Source organism: Micromys minutus, assembly GCF_963924665.1.
Source record: "Micromys minutus genome assembly, chromosome: 29".
Taxonomy (NCBI): Eukaryota; Metazoa; Chordata; class Mammalia; order Rodentia; family Muridae; genus Micromys; species Micromys minutus.
Window position 1 is genome coordinate 33,787,639 of NC_137964.1, and position 20,578 is coordinate 33,808,216.

The window sequence follows — 20,578 nt, forward strand, 5'->3', positions numbered from 1 at the left end:
TTTTCCATTAACTCTCATGGCGACCCGGGAAGAGTGTCACATGGTGACACAGAGAGGACACGGTCCGTGCAGCCCTCTGGTTTCTCTCTTTGTAGGGAGTCAGCAGCATCAGGTCCTGGGGTCTTATCTAACTAATGAACCCGAGGCCCCACTTCAAACCCCATAGTCAGATTCCGTTCCATCTCTTAGCCTCACTGTGGGGATGGAGTTTCCACACTGGAGCCTTTGGGTAGGAGCTTGGAAGGTGGCTCCCTGGTCAAACGCACTTGCTGCTCTTGAAGATCACCTGGGTTTTGTCCCCAGCACCCATGCCGGGCGGCTCCCAGCTGGGTAACGGCAGCTCTGGGGATCCAGCGCCCTCTTCTGGTCTCCATAGGCACCTGCACACAGGTGGTAGGCAGAGCTATGTGCACTAAAAATGTCTGGAAAATGAAGACGCTTTGGGAGAGCATGCAGCTAATGGCATGCGTTTTTCCCCACTAGGATTTCACCCAAAAGACTGTGATTGGGTTGTTGGACATCTATGGCTTCGAAGTCTTCGACAAAAATGGGTGAGTTTCCCGGGTGTGCTGCTGCCTGCACTGCCTGTCTGCCTCTATTAGAGCCTGCCATTGGTTTCCCTGCCCCCAGAACAACAGATCCACAGCCTTCCATTTACACACAGTTCCCGGCAAGTGCCCTACCCACGGGCTGCATCCCTAACCATTCACAGGCCGCCCCGCCCTGTTTCCATGAGAGTCTCCCCATTTATTAGTGGACGGCTCTACAGATATTTTTGCGTCCCCGCAAAGATGCAGTTTGGCTGTGCTTGGTGTCTCTGCACGGGTCGCACGACCAAAATCCCCCGTGTCTCTAGTTTTGAGCAGTTTTGTATAAACTACTGCAATGAGAAACTGCAGCAGCTGCTGATAGAGAGGACACTGAAGGCGGAGCAGGCTGAGTACGAGTCTGAAGGCATCGAGGTGAGGGCTGGGTGTCTCCAAGTTAGGGAGGGGGAGGGGGAGAGAATCTGAGATGGAGGTGGGAGGAGGAGGGAGGGATGGAAGGAAGGAAGGGGTGCAGGGCTGGCAGGAGACTCTGGCTTTGAACACACCAGTAAAACACTCTACCTCCTAGCTCCGCCCTGACCCCTCCCCATTTCTTGGATTGAGGACCTTTAGTTCTTCCCTGAGGAAACACTTGGCTATCTAGAAAGTGTCTGTAGTGAGAGTTTTAGAATTTTGGATTATTTTAAAAATGGAGATATGGCTCAGTGGTTAGAGCACTGACTGTTCTTCCAGGGGTCCTGAGTTCAACTCCCAGCAACCACATGGTGGCTCACAGCCATCTGGAATGGGATCTGACGCCCTCTTCTGGTGTGTCTGAAGACAGCTGCAGTGTACTTATATGCATGAAATAAATAAATCTTTTAAAAATAAGTTTTAAAACCCACGAGAAATAGAAATCAGATATCCTGACAGTGAAGATCAAACTTGCCCCAAGGACCTCGATGCCCCCAATCATCAGGAAGTGCTGTAGTGACGCTGTAGGTCACCCCCTTTCTGACTCCATTTGGGATCTCCTTTTCACCGCTTTCTCTCTGATCTAGTGTTAGGGCTGAGATGGTGGAGAAGACTGAATACGTGAGGGTGTAGGTACATATCCAGGGCACAGAGGACACCCTGAGTCACTTCTCTCCTTCATGTGGGTTCCAGGGAACAAACTCAGGATATGAGGCTTGTGCCACAGACACCTTTACCTTCTGAACCATTTCGCCAGCCCCAAAAGTATCATGTTTTTAAAAGATTTATTTACTTATTTTATGTATGTGAGTGCACTGCAGCTGTCCTCAGACACACCAGAAGAGGGCATGGGATCCCCATTACAGATGGTTGTGAGCCACCATGTGGTTGCTGGGAATTGAACTCAGGACCTCTGGAAGAGCAGTCAGTGCTCTAACCACTAAGTCATCTCTCCAGTCCCCCAAAAGTATCATTTTTGCAGGTTAGATATGAAAATCAGATTGTGAGAAAGTATTTGGAGCACCCAGGTCAAGCCAATGTGCTCGACGCCCCGTGCATGCTGGGAGAACCCCTCCCTATTGTCCTTCCAGTGGGAACCTGTCCAGTACTTCAACAACAAGATCATCTGCGATCTGGTAGAAGAGCGACACAGGGGGATCATCTCTATTCTGGTGAGGAAGCTGGGGCCCGGCTCTCTGACTACGCGCCCGCCACAGCGGTAAACAACGCACAGGGCTCACAGGCATGGGGGAAGAGCCCAGTGTAGCCCCAGCAATGAGGGCAGATTGCTGTGGGTTTGAGGCCAGCCTGGACTACATAGTAAATTCAATAGCCTAGGCTATTTAATGGGATGTCTCATTGTGTGTGTGTGTGTGTGTGTGTGTGTGTGCATCAGTGTGCATTTGTGGGGGTTGTGAGTTTGTGTGTGTATGAGTGTGTTTCTGGGGGTGAGTAAGTGTGTGTGTGTATGTGTATGTGAGTGTGTGTGGGGAATGAGTGTGTATGTGTGTGTGTCTTTGGGGCATATAGTAGGTGTGTGGGGGAAGGTGAGTGTGGGGGGTAAATGTGTGTGTATGTGTGTGGTGAGTGTATGAGGAGGTGAGTGTGTGTTTGTGAACATGTGTCAGTGTGTGTTTGTGTGTATGTGATATGAGTGGGGGGGAGGTGTAAGTGTGTGTGTGTGGGTGAATGTGTGTGTGTGGTAAGTGTGGGGGAGGTGTGTGTGTGTCAGTGTGTGTTTGTGTGGGTTGGGTGAGTGTGTGTGAGGATGTGTATGTTGACAATGGCCAGTTAAGTAGACTCACTGTTGAGGAGATTCATGCACAGGGATGGAGAGAGGCTCCGTCCAGCTTTCTTTCCACGAGGCATTGTGCACGCAGTTGTCCCTGATCCTTAATGACAGCTTAGGAGTGTTTCAGTAAGCTTCCATGGCAACCCTGAGTGTCTTTGGAAGTCTAAAAATATGGTTGGAGCAGGGCATGGTCCCCGTGTGCTTGAGGCCAGCCTGAGCTACATCAAGTCACTAAGAGTCGGGGAGGAAAGAAAAAATAAGTCAGGGTGTGGCGGTGCAAGCCCGTCACCCCAGTGATCAGGAATCTGGGGCAGGAGGATTAGGAGTTTGAGACCACTCCAAGCTACACAGCAAGACCCTAACTAGAGGCAAGGGGAGGAGGGTGGAAGGAGAATGAAACGAATGAATGAATGAATGAATGAATGAATGAATGAAAAGATACAGGCCAGAACGTGAGCTGGCCAGCACTGGTAATGCCAGCACTGAGAAGGCTAAGACAGGAGTTTGAGGGACCCTGGACACACAGAAAAGTCCCGCCTAAAAGGATGGGAGGAATGGAAAGGGATCAGAAGGGCACTGATCAGATGCAGGGCAGTTGACTTCGGTATTTCCAGGCTCTTTGGGGTGGAGGTTCCCTCAGCCAGCCCTGGGGTCCAGACACTGGCCTTGAGGAAGGTGACAGGAATTTAATCTAGAACATTCAGCTGGGGCTGGTGAAAGCTCTTAGAGCCCGAGTCAACCAGCACACACGCTGGTGTGTGGCTGAGCTGTCTTCTTTCCATCTGAAAGGATGAAGAATGCATCCGTCCAGGCCCTGCGACGGACCTGAGTTTCCTGGAGAAGCTGGAGGAGAAAGTGGGCAAGCATGCGCACTTCCAAACGTGCGTGCTTTGTCAGTCTGACAGGCTGTCCCGTGGGGAGAACGTTGTTTTCTTTCTTGGACCTGTGTCCAAGTACAAGTACTTTGGGGCTGGAGAGGTGGCTCAGTGGGTAACAGTACTTGTGCAAGCATGAGACCCCGACTTCAGATCACGGCACCCACATAAGGGGCTGTGTGGGCTACGCTGGTCCATAACTCCAGCTAGCTGCCAGTCTAGCTCCGGGCTCAGTGAAAGCATCCTGAAAACTGGCTCACGTCAGCATGCCCTTGTGAGTACACCGGACGGACAGGAATTGCATCTCTTTGAGGTTGGATGTGTCACTTTATCCAGCGGCGGTTATGTTTCCTGTGTGGTGCAGGTGGGAGGCAGTCCTTCTGAACCGTTTAGGTCCAGTAGGGATGAACGGATGCGGTGAAGGGCTTGCCAGCATTTGCTCTGGAGGCTGAGATAGGGAATTGGGAGTTCAAGGCCAGCTTGGGCCACGCAGAAAGACACTGTCTCAAAAGACCTTAAAACAGGCCAATACGTGGAACCCGCTGACCAGGGCCCTGGTTAAACCACATCTCAAAACCAAACAGAACCTCTAGGCAATTGAACACAAGATATAGCAAAAGCAGCAACAACGCCCCCTGCCCGACATTCAAAATATCCACATCAAAAATGCCCCGTAAGCGTCGTCCCGGGCGCCAATCCCGAGTTCTCAAAACGGCCTGACAGGTGACTGAGCAGAAAGACAACACCAAAATCTCTGCCAGCACAGCAATCAACAACTGACTATACACAGACACCTTCACACAACACAACCCAACACCTCTGCTCCCTCTTTTTCCCCTCCTCCTCTTTCCTTCCCCTCCTCCTCTTTCCTTCCCCTCCTCCTCTTTCCTTCCCCTCTTTGGAAGAGTCTCACAATGTAGCCTCTGCTGGCCTGAAGCTCATGTAAACCATGATGGCGTTAGACTCAGAGCTTCCTGTCTCCGGATTGTTGGAATTAAAGTCACGCAACCAAACCCAACCTTTTACTTTTTATTTAAAACTGACAGGGCTGAATAAGTCAAGAGCACCCACTGCCCTGCCAGGGGTCCTGACTTTGATCCCTAGCTCTCCGATGTCCCTAACTCCAGTTCCAGGGAGTCCAATACCATCTTCTGGCCTCAGACATACAGGCAAAGCACCCACATATACAGAAATTAAAACTAGAAGGAAACCCCTGTGTTGTAGAGGGAACCCAGGGCTCCGGGCTTGCCAGGGGTCTGTTCTAGTGCCCAGCTGAGCCCCCAGCCCTTGTTACTTAAACAAGACAAAACAAAAGCTGAACGTTTCTCGCAGACACATGCTTCTTCCTCCGGAGCTTAGGCAAAGGAAGGCTCTCATGATGGGAGACCTGATAAGACAGGCCAGTCAGGGAGCAGCTTCAGGGTAGACGTGGTCATGCCTGCTGGAGAGGTGGTCTGTGCTTGTGTCTTGTAGCCGGAAGCTGGCTGGTCCGAAGGGCCGGAAGAGGATCGGCTGGCTGGAATTCTGCCTCCTACATTACGCAGGAGAGGTTACCTACTGCACCAAAGGTGAGTGTGGGGGTGGGTTACAGTCACGTGGTGTCCAGGTGTCGCCAAGTCCTCCAAGGAGATCCTACCTATGGCCACCCAGAGTTCCCTAGTGTCGCATTCAAGCCAGCCACCTGAAAGGTCTTTATTAATTACTGATACTGTCATGTCCGAGTCGCAGGGACCCCAAAGGCCACCAGAGAGCCAATTGTGATGCAAACACACGACTGTCTTCTATAACAAGCTGAAGAGCAAGGGCTCTCGCCACCCTCCGCTGCAGCGGGATCCAAAGTGAGAACCCGAGTCTCGGGGTGCAGGGTTTTTATTGTGGCTACAGCAAACTTGAGACATTTCCATTCGGGTCACAAAGTTAATATTTTCAAAACTGTATTTCTGGCATAATCCGGAGGAAACAAACACGGTGGTGAAACCACCTGGCAAACAGGATGGTTAGGTTATCTCTTCTCTGAAGGATGTCTTCGGCTATCTCTGTGGACCTTGACCCCGCAGTTGTATCCTGACTGGGCTACAACGCTAAGGGGGATGGGTTGTCATAGGATGTTTGTCCAGGAGGACTCTGTGATATTCTTCCTGCAGTTGGGAGTTTCGTCCCTGGTCCCGCACAATGTGGAGTTTCTTCCAAAATGAAGCTGGTTGGCCTTTACAATATAACCCCCAATTTTTAAGTAAACAAATCAAATAGAGTTTATACAGCATATCCTTCATCCGCTGTCGCATGCTACTCAAGGGTTTTAGGGAACTCAGAGTTGTGCAACTGGGTACTCCGGTTCATATACTGCCTGCCTACACCCTCTGCCCCTACCACACCCTCTGCCCCCCAACACCCTCTGCCCCTCACACACCCTCTGCCCCCCCTCACCCTCTGCCCCTCCCACACCCTCTGCCCCTCCCACACCCTCTGCCCCTCCCACACCCTCTGCCCCCCAACACCCTCTGCCCCTCCCTCACCCTCTGCCCCCCAACACCCTCTGCCCCTCACACTCTCTGCCCCTCACACACCCTCTGCCCCCCAACACCCTCTGCCCCTCACACACCCTCTGCCCCTCCCTCACCCTCTGCCCCTCCCACACCCTCTGCCCCTCCCACACCCTCTGCCCTTCCCACACCCTCTGCCCCCAACACCCTCTGCCCCTCCCACACCCTCTGCCCCTCCCACACCCTCTGCCCCCCCACACCCTCTGCCCCTCCCTCACCCTCTGCCCCCCCACACCCTCTGCCCCTCCCACACCCTCTGCCCCTCCCTCACCCTCTGCCCCTCCCACACCCTCTGCCCCTCCCACACCCTCTGCCCCTCCCTCACCCTCTGCCCCCCAACACCCTCTGCCCCTCACACACCCTCTGCCCCTCCCTCACCCTCTGCCCCTCCCACACCCTCTGCCCCTCCCTCACCCTCTGCCCCTCCCACACCCTCTGCCCCTCCCTCACCCTCTGCCCCCCCAACAACTTCTGCCCCTCCCACACCCTCTGCCCCTCCCACACCCTGTTCTGCCCACTCTGCCATCTACCCTTCCCATGTCCTCTGCCCCTCCTCCACATCATCTACCCTCCCCTCTTCCCCTCCCACACACCCTCTTCCCCTCCCCTACATCTTCTGCCCCGCCCCCACAGCACAAGGCAGGGAATCAATGTCCTTTCTGAGTCCATAGCTCCTGGCCTGGAGAATGTGATCCGTCCGGGTCTGATTTCCCTCGTTAGCATAAGGTTTCCAGCTTCCTCTATGCTGCCCTTCATCTTCATTGTCTAGTAATATTCCGTTCTCTGGATACGCTTCTCTGTGCCCATGGTTCAGGAAACATTCAGGGTGTTTATCCTTGCAGCCATGGTGAGGAGTGACGTTTGGAATACGGCTGTATATCCCCTCCCCCACAGTACCACGCATACATAAAAGGTTTTAGAATTTTGGGACAGTCACAGTAAGTTGCCCAGGCCGGCTTTGAACTTGCCATCGTCTTGCCTCAGGTTTCTGAGTAGCTGGGATGAGCAGGTTGCTAATATCTTCCTGGCATTTGTTATCGGTGATGCCTTTCCAAGCACCAGAAAGTTCATCACAAAGAATCTTTTTAAAGTTAAAAAAAAAAAGGATAGATTGGCTCTCTGTTGAGATGATTCCATTTATATTTTGAGGCCAGCCTGGTCTACAGAGCGGTTGCAGGCCAGTCATAACTGCATGGTAGGACCTTGTCTCAACTAACCAACAAAACCAGAACAGCACGGGAGAATGGAGAAGGTCACCAGGGGAGTTTGCCTTTGTCTGTGGGGCTGAGAGTCGTGGTCTGAGCTTGCCTCCCAGGGCTCAGTGCCCCCCACTGTCTCTGTGGGTCCTGGATCACTTTGAATCCAGGTTACACATCATGCAGTGGCTGCTGTAAATGTACCTCTGAGGACCTGCCTCTCAGCCTGGGAAGTTGTCCCCTAGACTATCTGGCTCTCTAGAGTTACAGAGGGAAAGTGGACACCTAGAATGCCTGGCTCTCTTCAGGAGGTATCAAGGGGCGTGTCCCCCATGATGTCTGTCGTATAACACTGAAGATAGGGTGTGGCTCTGGTGTGAGTGAGCGGAGGCCTGACTGTTGCCCCATCTTAGCTCACAGCGCAACTCAGAGCTCACTGCCAGGATCCAGCCCCTCTTAGTGTTGCAAGGGCTGGGAAACCCCAGGCAACCTCAGTCGTCACCAGGTGCCTCAGTCAGGGTTTCATTGCTGTGAACAGACACCATGACTAAGGCAACTCTTGTAAGAACATTTATTTGGGGCTGGCTTACAGGGTCAGAGGTTCAGTCCGTTATCATCAAGGTGGGAGCATGGCAGCATCCAGGCAGACATGGTGCAGGAGGAGCTGAGAGTTCTACATCTTCATCTGAAGGAAGCTAGCAGAATACTGACTTACAGGCAGCTAGAGTGAGGGTCTAAAACCCATGCCCACAGTGACACGCCCACTCCAACAAGGCCACACCTCCTCCAACAAGACCACACCTACCTCAACAAGGACACACCTCCTCCAAGACCACGCCCTCTAATAGTGTCACTCCCGAGACTGCACATATACAAACCATCAATTACATCAGGATGTGTCTTAGCTATTAGTGTGGAATTCATTGATTCAGACTTTTTTTAAAAACAGGATTCTTGGAGAAAAACAACGACCTGCTTTACAGACACCTGAAGGAGGTAAATCTGAATCTCCACCCCACATGTTACTAGCAGTGAGGCAGAAGTCGGCAGTGGCTCTGGGGGTTTTCTGGGACTTTCTTTTTTCTTTTCTTTAAAGATTTATTTGTTTATTTTATGTGAGTACACTGTTGCCGTCTTCAGACACACCAGAAAAGAACATCAGATCCCATTACAGATGGTTGTGAGCCACCATGTGGTTGCTGGGAATTGAAGTCGAGACCTTGGGAAGAGCAGTCAGAGCTCTAACCACTGAGTCGTCTCTCCAGCTCTACAAGGACTTTTTTATATGTCTCAATTTTATTAAATTAAGGACTTCTTTCAGAGGTGGTGGCACACAGCTGTAACCCCAACATTTGAGAGAGGGAGACGGGAGGATCTTGAGTTTAAGGCCAGCCTTGGCTAGCTAATGAAAGTGTCTAAAAGAAAAGCATAAAGTAAAGATTAGAAGAGGAAGACACTGGGACTGGGGCTGAGCAAGGCACCAAGTATGGTTTATAACAAGAATAAAAAGGGGGTGCACTTTCTTATAATAGATTATTTCAAAGACGGATGGAGCAGGACTCGCTAATACAAAGCCAGTCTTTGGTTTCACAATACCAGATCTGTCTCCTGAGATCCAACTTATACTGGTTTCTGAGTCCCCCAGGAGTGGCTGAGGCCCGGCTGTGTGTCCTCCGTTCCTTCCCCTGAAGTGCAGGGCACCGCACGCTCACTTGCCCCGGCCTTCTTAGGACTGATTGTTCATAGCTTGGCTCATTCCCCAGCACCAAGGTGGGCTGGAGACAACTCTTGCCAAGTCATGCACGGTGCGGAAAACTAGAAGCCTCTGCAAGTAAATGAGGCACGGCTTTTGCACGCCTCCTTCCGTGCTCTTTGGCAATGCAGGGTGTGGAACCCAGGGTCTCACTACAGGAAGGGAGCGATCTACACCCCCAGCCCCTTGTTTCCCATTTCTTTGTGTCTCTTCCCACTGCCCTGTGGTGGGGAGTAGCTTCATGTGCTCACGGAGCTGGTGGCTCTGCTGTCCCCTCAGGGCTTCTAGGATCCCGACAGCCGGGAGTTCAGTGTGGCCTCTCTTCACACAGGTGCTGTGCAGCTCCAAGAATAGCATCTTGAGGGAATGTTTCCTGGTGACAGAGCTTGAAAACCGGAGGCGACCACCCACGGTGGGTGAGGGAGAAATGCTAGTGTTACTTTAGCAAGGGAACAAAAGCCGTAGTAGGGTAACAGTGACCACTGTCTCCTTTCACAGAGAGCTACAAGACACAGACGTAGACTTTGTATCAGTTCTTTTCCCATGCCCGCAGCTGGGGGAGGGGGAGGGAGCTCCTTGGCCTCCAGGGGTTGCAGTCTGGGAGGAGAAGATGTGAGAAAACACTGTCCAAGGAAGGGATTGGGACCTAGGGACATGGGGCTGGACACAGTGGCAGCTTTCGCTCTCCATTAAGTACTCTGCGTGTGTGAGCCAACTTTCCTGCCCTGTGACAAAATCCTTGAGGAAAAAAAAAGTAAAAGCTGATTTAGTTCCTGGTTTTGGAGACTGAATTCCTTGACCTCTGGTTGTGGGAGGCAAGGAACACTGCAGCTGAGAAGGTATGTGGAGAGATTGGGGGGAAATCCCCCTTCCAAAGTAAGTAACTTACTTCTTCCCAGGAGGCCCCACCTTTTAAAGAGCCCACACCCCCCTAAACCCACCAACCGCAACACCATTGGGCTCTGACTCTATGATGATGTCATAGCCCCCCCTCACTGTAAAGGTTGCTGCACTGGGGACCATGGGCCTTTGAAGGACACCTCAGAACCCATTCATAATACTGTGGCTGCACTCCTGAGCTAAGAGCCTGGCTGATGCTAGGGGCTGGGGGCTGGGGGGCAGCTGCGCCTGTGCTGTGCTGTCTCCAGAGTTGAGCTGGTAGCAGGAGTGTGTACTTAATATGTCCTCTCACCGCATAGGTTGGGACTCAGTTTAAGAACAGCCTGAGCAGCCTCCTGGAAATTCTCGTCTCCAAGGAGCCTTCCTACATCCGCTGCATCAAGCCCAATGAGAGGAAGGAACCCAGTGAGTTCCCCCACTGAGCCCTGCTGGGGGAAGCACAGCAGGGTGGCCAGGGTCAGGAACTCCAAACCCTTCTCCTTGAACATGGGCTCTTTTCCTTCTCAAACAACAGGGGCTGGGATATGACTCGGTGGGTCACCTGCTTGCCTTGCAAGCATGGGGTCTGAGTTCAAATCCCAGGAACCCACATAAAGCCAGACACAGTCATAAGAGATAGGTGGGAGGCAGAGACAGAATTCCTGGTTAGCTTGTGGGCTAGCTTGGTGCACTAGTACACCTCAGAAAACAACAGGAGATCCTATCTGAAGCAAGTTAGAGAGTAAAGAGTAACACTTCAGAGGTTGTACTCTTTCTTACACACAAGTACACACAAGCGCGCGCATACACACACACAAGCAGACTTAAGCTTTTAGGAAAGGGCTGTCCATGATGGCATACCTTTAATCTCAGGAGGCAGAGCCAGGTTGGGGAGGGGCGGGGTCAGAGGCAGAGCCAGGTTGGGGAGGGGCGGGGTCAGAGGCAGAGCCAGGTTGGGAGGGGCGGGGTCAGAGGCAGAGCCAGGTTGGGAGGGGCGGGGTCAAAGGCAGAGCCAGGTTGGGAGGGGCGGGGTCAAAGGCAGAGCCAGGTTGGGAGGGGCGGGGTCAAAGGCAGAGCCAGGTTGGGGAGGGGTGGAGTCAGAGGCAGAGCCAGGTTGGGGAGGGGTGGAGTCAGAGGCAGAGCCAGGTTGGGGAGGGGTGGAGTCAGAGGCAGAGCCAGGTTGGGGAGGGGTGGAGTCAGAGGCAGAGCCAGGTTGGGGAGGGGTGGGGTCAAAGGCAGAGCCAGGTTGGGGAGGGGCGGGGTTAGAGGCAGAGCCAGGTTGGGGAGGGGCGGAGTCAGAGGCAGAGCCAGGTTGGGGAGGGGCGGAGTCAGAGGCAGAGCCAGGTTGGGAGGGGTGGGGGCAGGCTCCCATGGGAGAGCAGGGTAGAGAAAAACCAAGAGAAAAGAGCACTAGATGCTAGACTTATTCAGAGGGACTCCTTTGACGCTCCAGAGAGCGCTCTGCTCAGAGCCTGGAGATGCCAGGCAGGGGGCCGAGGAAACAGGAATCAGAGTGACTCCTTCATGACCCAGGCAGGTGGCATACTAGAGAACAGGGTGACAGGGTCTGGAGCGTGTCCTCCCTAGAGAGATGGCAACAGTAAGTCCTTCCGCCAACTGTTCCTTGTGAGAGTCCCGGCCACATCAGCGGGCCTTGGAGTTATGGGAGAAACGAGAATTCCCTACGAAATCCTTCCACCTAAGCACAGCCGAAGCCTAGAAGCAGGTTTCTGCACCTAGCTGCGGCCCGGAGCCGCCCAGAGCCCCGTTTTTTAAATAGAGCTGAGGGAACGTTTTCCGGTTCACTATCTTCTCCAAAGGCAAGTTTGATGACTTCCTCATCAGCCATCAGATCAAGTACCTGGGGCTAATGGAGCATCTGCGTGTGCGGCGGGCAGGCTTCGCGTACAGGCGCAAGTACGAGCATTTCCTGCAAAGGTGAGTTGAGTCGGCTGAACCTCAGTCCTCTGGGAGACAGTGTGATCAAGCGGGTGGCGTTCCCTAGGGAGCCGCCGTCAGATCTGAAGCGCAAGAGCTGTGAGAACAGCTTAATTCTCGTTCATTCTCCTGCAAAACCAGGACCCTTTCTGCTGAGTTCGCTAAGCTCTACCCTACCTACAGTCTGGAGGAGAGGCTGGGAACTCAGACCCGCCACCGAGGGGCGCACTGTCCATCCAGACCCCTAAGGGTCAGTGCCTCTGTCCTGGGATGTGGAGGGCAGTGAGCTCAACAATGGTGGTGTCATGAAGGCACCAGCTTTGAAACCCCAGAAGGGTGGAAACTCTCCCAGTGCCTCATAGATGTGACCTATCCCTTGACCCACAGCATGGGTAAAGTGTCAGGTGTTTATGAAGGTTTAATGCCACACCCACAGCGGTTTCCTTGGGGACAGGCAGTGCACTCTTGGGTGAGCGTTGCAAAGTGGCCATCTTCAGAAGTCAAGATGGCTGCCCTGTTGTCTGTCTCAGACCGTTATGAGGCTGCCTTTTGAGTTAGTTTGAGCGTGGCAGGGTCCACAGAGCATTGCCCACAGCCCTTTCCCTGTGGTTCCGGCTGCCCCTCCACTGCCTGCTGTCTACCCGACATTCATGCTCTCCCCTGGCTCTTAACTGCACCCCACGTGCCCCCTTCTCCCGCCGATATTGTAACACCTCTTGAGCACCTCCTGAGCCATCATCCTACAGGCAGGCCATGCTTTCTAATCTCAGTGCAGGCCATTTTCTGGTGGAGGGATGTGAGACCTGAGTGCAGGAAAGTCCACAGGGGACAGGAGCATGCCAGGCTAGAGGCTGGCTTTAGAGGGGCCCCAAAGGTATGTGTTGAGATCGGATAAAGCCAACGCCAGAGCCAAAGTTACTCTGAAAGGAATATTTTCTGGCCGGGTGTGGTGGCTCACACCTTTAATTCCAGCACCCAGAAGGGAGAGGCAGGCAGGTAGATCTCTGTGAGTCTGAAGCTAGCCTGGTCTACGTACCAAACTCTGACCCTGTCTCAAAAAAAGAGACAAGAGAAGAAATAATTGGAGCAGCCAGGCTGAGGAGATGACACAGGGGAGAAAAATGTTTGTGTCACAAGTTTGAGGACCGGATGCTGACCCTGAGCAGCCACACAAATGCTGGGCAGGGGGCGGGGCTAACAGCCCACACATAACCCCAACACTCAAGAGTCAAATAGGCTTCCCAGGCCAGCAGGCTACCTAGACCTGCCAACTCAGCAGCCTGAGTTCAGTGAGGGCCCACACATGCACACCCACACCATTGTGTCCACACACATGTAAAGGTGCTCCGGTGTGCATACATGCTACATGAAACCAAACATGTCAACCCCGCCCCCCAAGCTTGAGCACATCTGTTACCCGCCTGACTGCCCTGCTTTGGGCCATTACAAACCGTGCTGCACGAGGCTCTGTGGACACGGATGCAGCTCTTGGATACACTCCAAGGAGAGCTGCTTGGCTCCATGTGTAGCGTGAGCCACTTCCTCTCATACCTTTCTCGCCGTGTATGGATTGCTGAGGTGATTGTCCCTTGAGCATTTGAAACACTCCAAGGGGGTCCGGGAGACCTCTAGGGGTGTGTGGAGGGAGGGCAGTGTAAAGCGGCCTGGTGGCTTCTCTATGTCCTTCTCCATTCCCGCTAGGTACAAGTCATTGTGCCCAGACACCTGGCCGCACTGGCATGGACCGCCAGGAGAGGGCGTCGAGCGGCTGATCAAGTACATCGGCTACCAACCTCAGGACTACAAGTTAGGAAAGTAAGTGGAGGGGGAACGCCAATCCGCGCGGAGCTGGCGTGTCCAGCCTTTGACGTGGAGGCACAGCGTTGCCATCTGCAGAGTTCTCAACTGCTCAACTGAACGGGGAGGGGGGAACGGACCCTTGAAAACCCTCATTCTCGGGTGCCATGGCCTGGCAGGCCAGGAGCTGGATATGCCTGATACTACCTCCTGTTTGCAAGCTAATGCTTCTACCCACTAGCTTAGATGTAGCTGAGTGTGTTGCAGTGAGAACCGGTGGTCCCGAAAGAAGCCAGGCGTTCCAAGGCTGGCTCCACGGTTAGGCAGAGCCTCTGCCTACAAAGTGAAGAGGGGTCCGGAGTGGGGTCCCACCTGTGCTGGCCTAGCATCTCTCGATGCTCAAATGCTAACTTCGCCTTGCTTCATCCTTGGCATCCCATAATGGTACTCCAGAGCACCGTAAGGATGCTAGAGTATCGGGTACCGCTGCAGGGATGCGGTCTCCCGGAGCAGAGCTTCCCCATGAGTTGAATGCTTTCAGACACTCAGTTGGATTAGCCAGGATGGTTGGGTCTGTGCTGTCAGTCATTTTGGTCAGGATCACAAGGCACAGCTGCCTCAGGTTCAAGTCTCACGAGGACCAGTTCACAGACAGCAGGGCCTGCCCGCTTCACGGCTCCCTACCAGCTCCAGCCTGTTTGGCTGGTCTCTCTCAGCTTCATTAATTCATCCACATCCCTGAGAGGGCCGCCTGAACCTGTCCCCATTCTATAGTCCTGGACTTGGCATCCCAGCACATGGGATGCTGCTGTCCCTCAGCAGCTGCTCTGGGAAGTCTGCAGCACAAGCGGCTGTGTAGCTGGCGCTACCCTGCCTGAAGGCCCAGAAGCATTACTGTAAGCAACTTGGGGTCTTACCGTGGATTTGCTCTGTGGGGCTGTGTAATAAGCCACAGCAGTGGTGATGCCCAGGATAAAGGCACAGGCAGGCTCCGTCTGAAGGTCATCAGCCAATTCCCGAAGCTCCTCCGCCAGCTCCTGGCCTTTCTTGGTTGGTGGCATCGCTCTTGCCTGCTTGCGTCCCACATCCTAGCTCTTATAAAGAGGATGCCGGACTGGCTTTAGGGCCTACTCAAACCTACTGTTTCCCCTCTACAGTTCTTTAAACCCATCTGCAGATAGCCAGCCCCCCCCCCCCAAGATCACATTGTAAAGTTCTGATTGGATGTGCATTGAGGGCGGGACACTACTCAACCATTGTAGGTGGCAACTGACCAGTCAGTAATTGTGTTTCTTTTTGCTTCTAGAACCAAAATATTCATTCGCTTCCCCAGAACCCTGTTTGCTACCGAGGATGCCTTTGAATTCAGTAAACATCAGTTAGGTATGATATTCTTTTTGTCCCAATTTCAAGAGATATGAACAAATTTAGCCAGGGAGAAGGAAAGAAAAGCCTTAAACATGGCTGTCTGGTGTGTCAGAAACAGGGATAAAGGAACGAGGCCATGAAGTTATGAGGGGACACCTCTGACCTGGTGCACTCCGAGGGCAGGTGTGGACACATAACATGTCCACGTATCTCATTCTATGCCTGCACCTGCGTGCACACTGAAGTGTGAAATCACAGGGGACCAGGCCCCTCAGTTTGGGCTTCACAACTTCCTTTCCGAATCTGATGGCAACAGCTGTGCCTTGAAACCTGCAGCCAGGGTGACTTTGTGACCAGTGAGTGACAGGAGTTGGATGTGGGCGGGGTCAGGTACTTGTCTAACTGCACATCTAAGGGATCCTTGCTCTGACTTGTGCAGAGTCCCCTACCAACAATCATGCTCCCAGAATAAATCTGAGTGCGGGGCGCTGCTCCCGCTCAGGGGAGCTGAGATGCAGGGGCTCTGAGAAGCTGATCAGCAGCAGAGCCTGGGCTTGAACTTCGACCTGTCTGGTTTCAAGGTCTGACAGTTGTACATGCAAGCTCTCTACCCAAGCGACTGCTCAAGCAGCGGGTACCCATGGCCACCCACCAGGCTGAGCTGCAGGCACTGGCTTACTAGCCAGGCTCCGGGGCTTTGGGTTGGCATCTATTCCAAGAGGACATGCTGCTGCTGGTATGCAGGACTCTGTGAATGTGGCCTCTGGTGCTCAGTCACTACACGGAGGGGGGTGATGAAGGCCAGAGCTGTGGGGTGTTCTGGGGTTCACACCGCTCAGTGTTGGTGGCACTAGGCATCTCCATGTGAACCCGATGCCATTCGTGAGATGAGCCAGTGTCCTTCCAGCCTTGTGGATAGGTTGGGAGGATGAGCTATGAACTGGGCACCTAACAGGAGCCTCTTCCTCACCCTGTGGAAGGGAACTACATTGCGTCTGGGAGCCAGACCTAACTGCTCACATTTCCCAAGTGTGGTTACACTGCAGGCTCTCAAGACCAGTCCCAGAGGTCAGTCCTGCCTCCAAAATCACCAACAAAGACACAGAAGCCAATTCACCAAAACTTTCATTTCATTTAAAGTGTCAAGAATCCAAGCCACATACAAAGGCTGCCTCGGAAGAAGGGAATACGTAAGGAAGAGACAAGCAGGTGAGGACTGGGCGGACATGTGACAAGTCCTTCCCCTATGTGTCCCCTGCCTTGGGCTGGGTTCTGAGATCTAGCACAGTGCCTACGCCTGTCCTATGCACAGGCTTTACACGTCCACATGTAAATAAGATATGTGTGTCAGGTACATGTGCTCACGTGTGCTTGTGGAAGCTGGAGGCCAGATGTTGGGCATCTTCTCTCTCCCTGTTTTCTGAGACGGGGCTGACTGACTTCACCAGAATGGCTGGCAAGTCCCAGGGATCCCTTCTGCCTCCACGGTCCCCCTGCCATGGGATCACAAGCATGTACTCCATGCCCACCTTTTCTATGGGCACTGGGGATTCAAACTCAGGTCCTTATGCTTGCAGGGTGAAGCACTTTACTACCAGGCCATCTCCCCGTCCCTAAGAGACTTTGCCTCAATGTAGTACATGCCCACTGAACTCCTTCGGAGTCATATTTTCAAGCATTTCTTAGACTTTTCTTTCTTACATTTTTTTTTTCTTTATAGTTTTACCATCTGTGGATGCCACTAAACAGCATAGTTTGATGGGCGTCGGTGTTTTGTGGTGAGGGTTTTGTCTTCTGAATTGTTTCTGAAATTCGCCCAGGCGGTGGGCATATTTACCTCTTTTCAAAGCTGCACACTGTCCCTTTATGACAGATCAGCAAGACGGTATTTCCAATCTGTGGGTCCCTGCAGCCTCTCACCTCTGCCACGGCTGCCTGGTACTGCTTTCGGCAGTATGTACAAGAACGAATTTAACTGGGTTCCAATCCAGCTTTCTATACACAGGCAAGCTGCTCTGCCGGCCTCGGGTGCAAGTGCTGGAGTGAGTGATTTCCAACTGTCCTCCAAGAGAAACCGCTGTTCTGGGGGAAGAAAATGCATTTTGAAAACCCAAAGAAACACACACACACACACACACGAAACATTAAAACGCGGAGACAAGCCAGGAGCTAATTTTCCATAACCCTGTTCAGTTATGAATCTCCATCTTTGAAAGCCAGCATTGGTAATTGAACGCAGGGCTGGGACTAGTTCGTAGGTCTCAGGTGTAGTTCCCCACAGAGCCCACTGGAGGGCCCCTTATGCAACTCTGAGCTTCTGCCAAGGTCCCCCAGCCTCTGCTGTCGCCTGGTACAGCTTGCAACCTCTGGGACCAGCAGAGCCCTCTAGTGGGCTGACATGTGCTGAGTGGATGGATCCTTCTGGAAAAGCCTTCCCTGTTTCTGCGTGAATGTTCTGCCTTCTAATGGTAGCAGTGACCTCTTTCCAGCCACCAAGTTAGAAGCCCACTGGCGTGGAGTCCTGGCTCGGAAGGAGATCAAGAGGAGAAAGTGGGCGGTGCAGATCATACGGAGGTAAGGGGTCAGCTCCAGGAGACCAGCGTACCTCAGCGAGGCCACGGACCTGGCGGAGTTTCTGTGGTTGTTTTTAAGGGGTAGGGAGGGGTGTGTTGTGTATGTCATGTGGATGTGTGGAAACGTACTCACCTACGCAAATGGGTGTGAGTGCATTCCAGTAGGGGCACTGGCTCTCTGGAGCTGGAGTTAGTTGTCTGAATGACTGAGCTGTCTCTCTAGCTGTGGTCTTGGTTTATACAGAAAGCTCTGCCCCCAGAGCATTCTGGGGACCCAGCTGTCTCTGCTCTGGGTCCCACCTGTTAGGTCTCAGCTTCGCTGTCTGCGCTCAGCTCTAGTAGTCATGCGACTTCCAGAGCCAGAGAGGGAGAGTGAGCAAGTCTCACAAATGGGCATCAGACAGGACGCTGTGGGGACTCCAGGCGGTCTGGAGGCTCAGGACACTGAGGTGGACTGTCGCCGATTATTTTCCCCAGGGGAGATGAGCCCAGCTGTGTAGCCAGCCTCCTCAGAGAAAGCTGAAGCCCTTTAAAGTTTAATATATTTATGAACACAGTATAGCTGTCTTCAGACACACCCAGAAGGCATCAGATCCCATCACAGATGGTTGTGAGCCACCATGTGGTTGCTGGGAATTGAACTCATGACCTCTGGAAGAGCAGTCAGTGCTCTTAACCACTGAGCCATCTCTCCAGCTTCACACTGCCCATTTATAAATTGACAACTAACTCAAGCTAGTTGAAAGAGGAAGCAGTGCGGGTGGAACACAGCAGGCTGCTGAGGCAGGCGTGGCTGGGGTAGAGTGCTGCATTCCCGGTCCCTGGCCTGGGTGGCTGTGGGAACCTGTCACTTTCCTCCTGAGGTTCATCAAGGGCTTCATCAACCGTGACAAACCCCTTTGTCCTGACAATGAGGAGTTCGTAGTGCTTGTGAGGAAGAATTACATCCTGAATCTTCGCTACCACGTGCCGAAGAACGTGCTGGACAAGAGCTGGCTGAGGCCTCCGGGCATCCTGGAAAATGTAAGTCTGAACTGGGATGCTAATGTTACAGGTGACATGGGCACCAAGAGCCGACAGGGCTGCCTCTCAAGTCATTACTGGTGTTTCTGATGGAACGGGATACCTCAGCGTTCATTAGCAGGGGTCATAAACCCAGCAGACACCTGCTTAGACAGTCTGTTCAAAATACAGGTTCTTACTGTGTATAACCCAGGCTGGCCTTGAACTTGTCACCTTCCTGCCCCAGCATCCCAAGCCCTGAGACTCCACATATGAGAGAGGACTCTGAAGAGTTCCAAACCATGATGTAGCACTCTTGAAGTGACTGCCATGGGTTCCACAAAGAATGTTCTAGAACAGCGGTCCTTAACCTTCCTAACGCTGAGACCCTTTAATGCAGTTCATGCTGTGGTGACCCCGACCATAATTATTCCATTGCTACTTCATAGCTGTAATCTTATTATGAACCATATGTAAATATGTGACATGCAGGGTATGAGAGGTGACAAGGGGGTCACAGCCCACAGGCTGAGAACTCTAGTGGCATCTACTGCAAGATTCCTGGGCTCCGGTGAAGCCCTACAGTGCAAGACTCTTTGTCTCCTTTCTATAAGCTCGCCGTCCCCCCCAACCCCCCCACAGTGGTTCTAATCACACCCAAGTTAGTGAACCCTCGCTCAGCACTGCTGACCTGCTGGTGGGACCGGGTCAGCTGTCTAGAATGGAAGCTGTTGCTCCCACCTAACCGGATACCCCGTCCTGAAAAGCTGCCCTGTGGGTCATGAGGGCGTGAGAAGTCTGTTCTCCACACAGGCTTCCAGTCTGCTTCGGAGGATGTGCACAAGGAACCTGGTTCGGAAGTACTGCCGCGGCATCTCGGCCAAGAGGAAAGCCATGGTAGGACAGATGTGTGGCGGGGACCAGCTCATAGGCACTAGGTCCACTTTACCATCTACCAAGGAGCCAAGGGGTCATGTGACCTGTGACTTGTAGAGCAGCTGAGGAACTTAAATGGTTTCTCTCAGCATCCTAGTGTTGTTGCCATGGCAGCAGAATCTAGAGGGCCCCTGTAGTTCCCCAAGCCAGAGGACACTTCCCTGTAGTCTTTTTTTGTAAAGGGCTTTAGCCTCTACCTCTGAGGCTTTCTGGGCTGTAAGCTCTGGCAAGCAGCAGTCACAGACATGTAACCATGAGCGGCCATAGACCTGTTCCACTAAAGCTTCCCCTGCAAACACAAGCAGCGGGCCACAGGCTGCCGGTGGGCTGGAGTCACAGAGCTCTGCTTTAGGAGAGATAGTCCTTGAAGCTCCAAAACCTCCACCGGAGGAAACCCAAGTAAGGGACCCTGCAAAGCACCAGCCTGCTCTCCACCGGTTCAAGCTGTAGCAAAGGCTCCTGTCTGGAAACCGCCCAGGACCTGCTCGGTGTTCTGACCTGTTGCAGATGCAGGAAAAGGTGGTAGCGAGCGAGATTTTCCGGGGGAGGAAGGAAGGCTACTCGGAGAGCCTACACCAACCCTTTGCCAGCAGCCGGCTGGGTGAGTGCGCTTTCTGGGGGGTGGGGGGGACCTCCACAGGAAGGAGCAGGGCTGGGGCAGCAGGTCTTCCTCACAGGGCTGGCGGTGACCCCTGATGTCCTGGTTCCTTCCCTAGATGAAGGCAAGGTAAATCTCAAAGTGCTTCAACTGCTTGGCAGTGAGAAGATCCAGGTACAGCCTCTATCATGACCCTTGTTATGTCTGAGGCCAGGGTGTGTTTTCCCCGTGAGCAGTTCCAAGTGCTGCTTACACAGGGTACAGCTGGGTTCGCCGGGGCTCCCCACTGCCGCTCGGGGCACTAGCTGACATTACCAGGTTGGTGCC

At 53.2% G+C, this 20,578-nt stretch overlaps 1 protein-coding gene across 1 annotated transcript in view; it reads left to right on the top strand.

Moving 5' to 3' along the window:
* MYO1H (myosin IH) overlaps positions 1 to 20,578 on the top strand; it is a gene marked incomplete at both ends in the record, with an annotated part of 37,727 nt that overhangs the window by 15,895 nt on the left and 1,254 nt on the right. Inside the window, 17 exons of the mRNA XM_080940535.1 lie at positions 484 to 551; positions 857 to 962; positions 2,093 to 2,173; positions 3,583 to 3,674; positions 5,142 to 5,236; positions 8,357 to 8,403; positions 9,492 to 9,572; positions 10,360 to 10,465; positions 11,860 to 11,977; positions 13,679 to 13,792; positions 15,081 to 15,157; positions 16,283 to 16,351; positions 17,632 to 17,716; positions 18,579 to 18,738; positions 19,531 to 19,614; positions 20,161 to 20,254; positions 20,370 to 20,425. Of these exons, the coding sequence (XP_080796661.1) occupies positions 484 to 551; positions 857 to 962; positions 2,093 to 2,173; positions 3,583 to 3,674; positions 5,142 to 5,236; positions 8,357 to 8,403; positions 9,492 to 9,572; positions 10,360 to 10,465; positions 11,860 to 11,977; positions 13,679 to 13,792; positions 15,081 to 15,157; positions 16,283 to 16,351; positions 17,632 to 17,716; positions 18,579 to 18,738; positions 19,531 to 19,614; positions 20,161 to 20,254; positions 20,370 to 20,425 (1,533 nt within the window). The remainder of the gene's footprint in view (positions 1 to 483; positions 552 to 856; positions 963 to 2,092; positions 2,174 to 3,582; positions 3,675 to 5,141; positions 5,237 to 8,356; positions 8,404 to 9,491; positions 9,573 to 10,359; positions 10,466 to 11,859; positions 11,978 to 13,678; positions 13,793 to 15,080; positions 15,158 to 16,282; positions 16,352 to 17,631; positions 17,717 to 18,578; positions 18,739 to 19,530; positions 19,615 to 20,160; positions 20,255 to 20,369; positions 20,426 to 20,578) is intronic.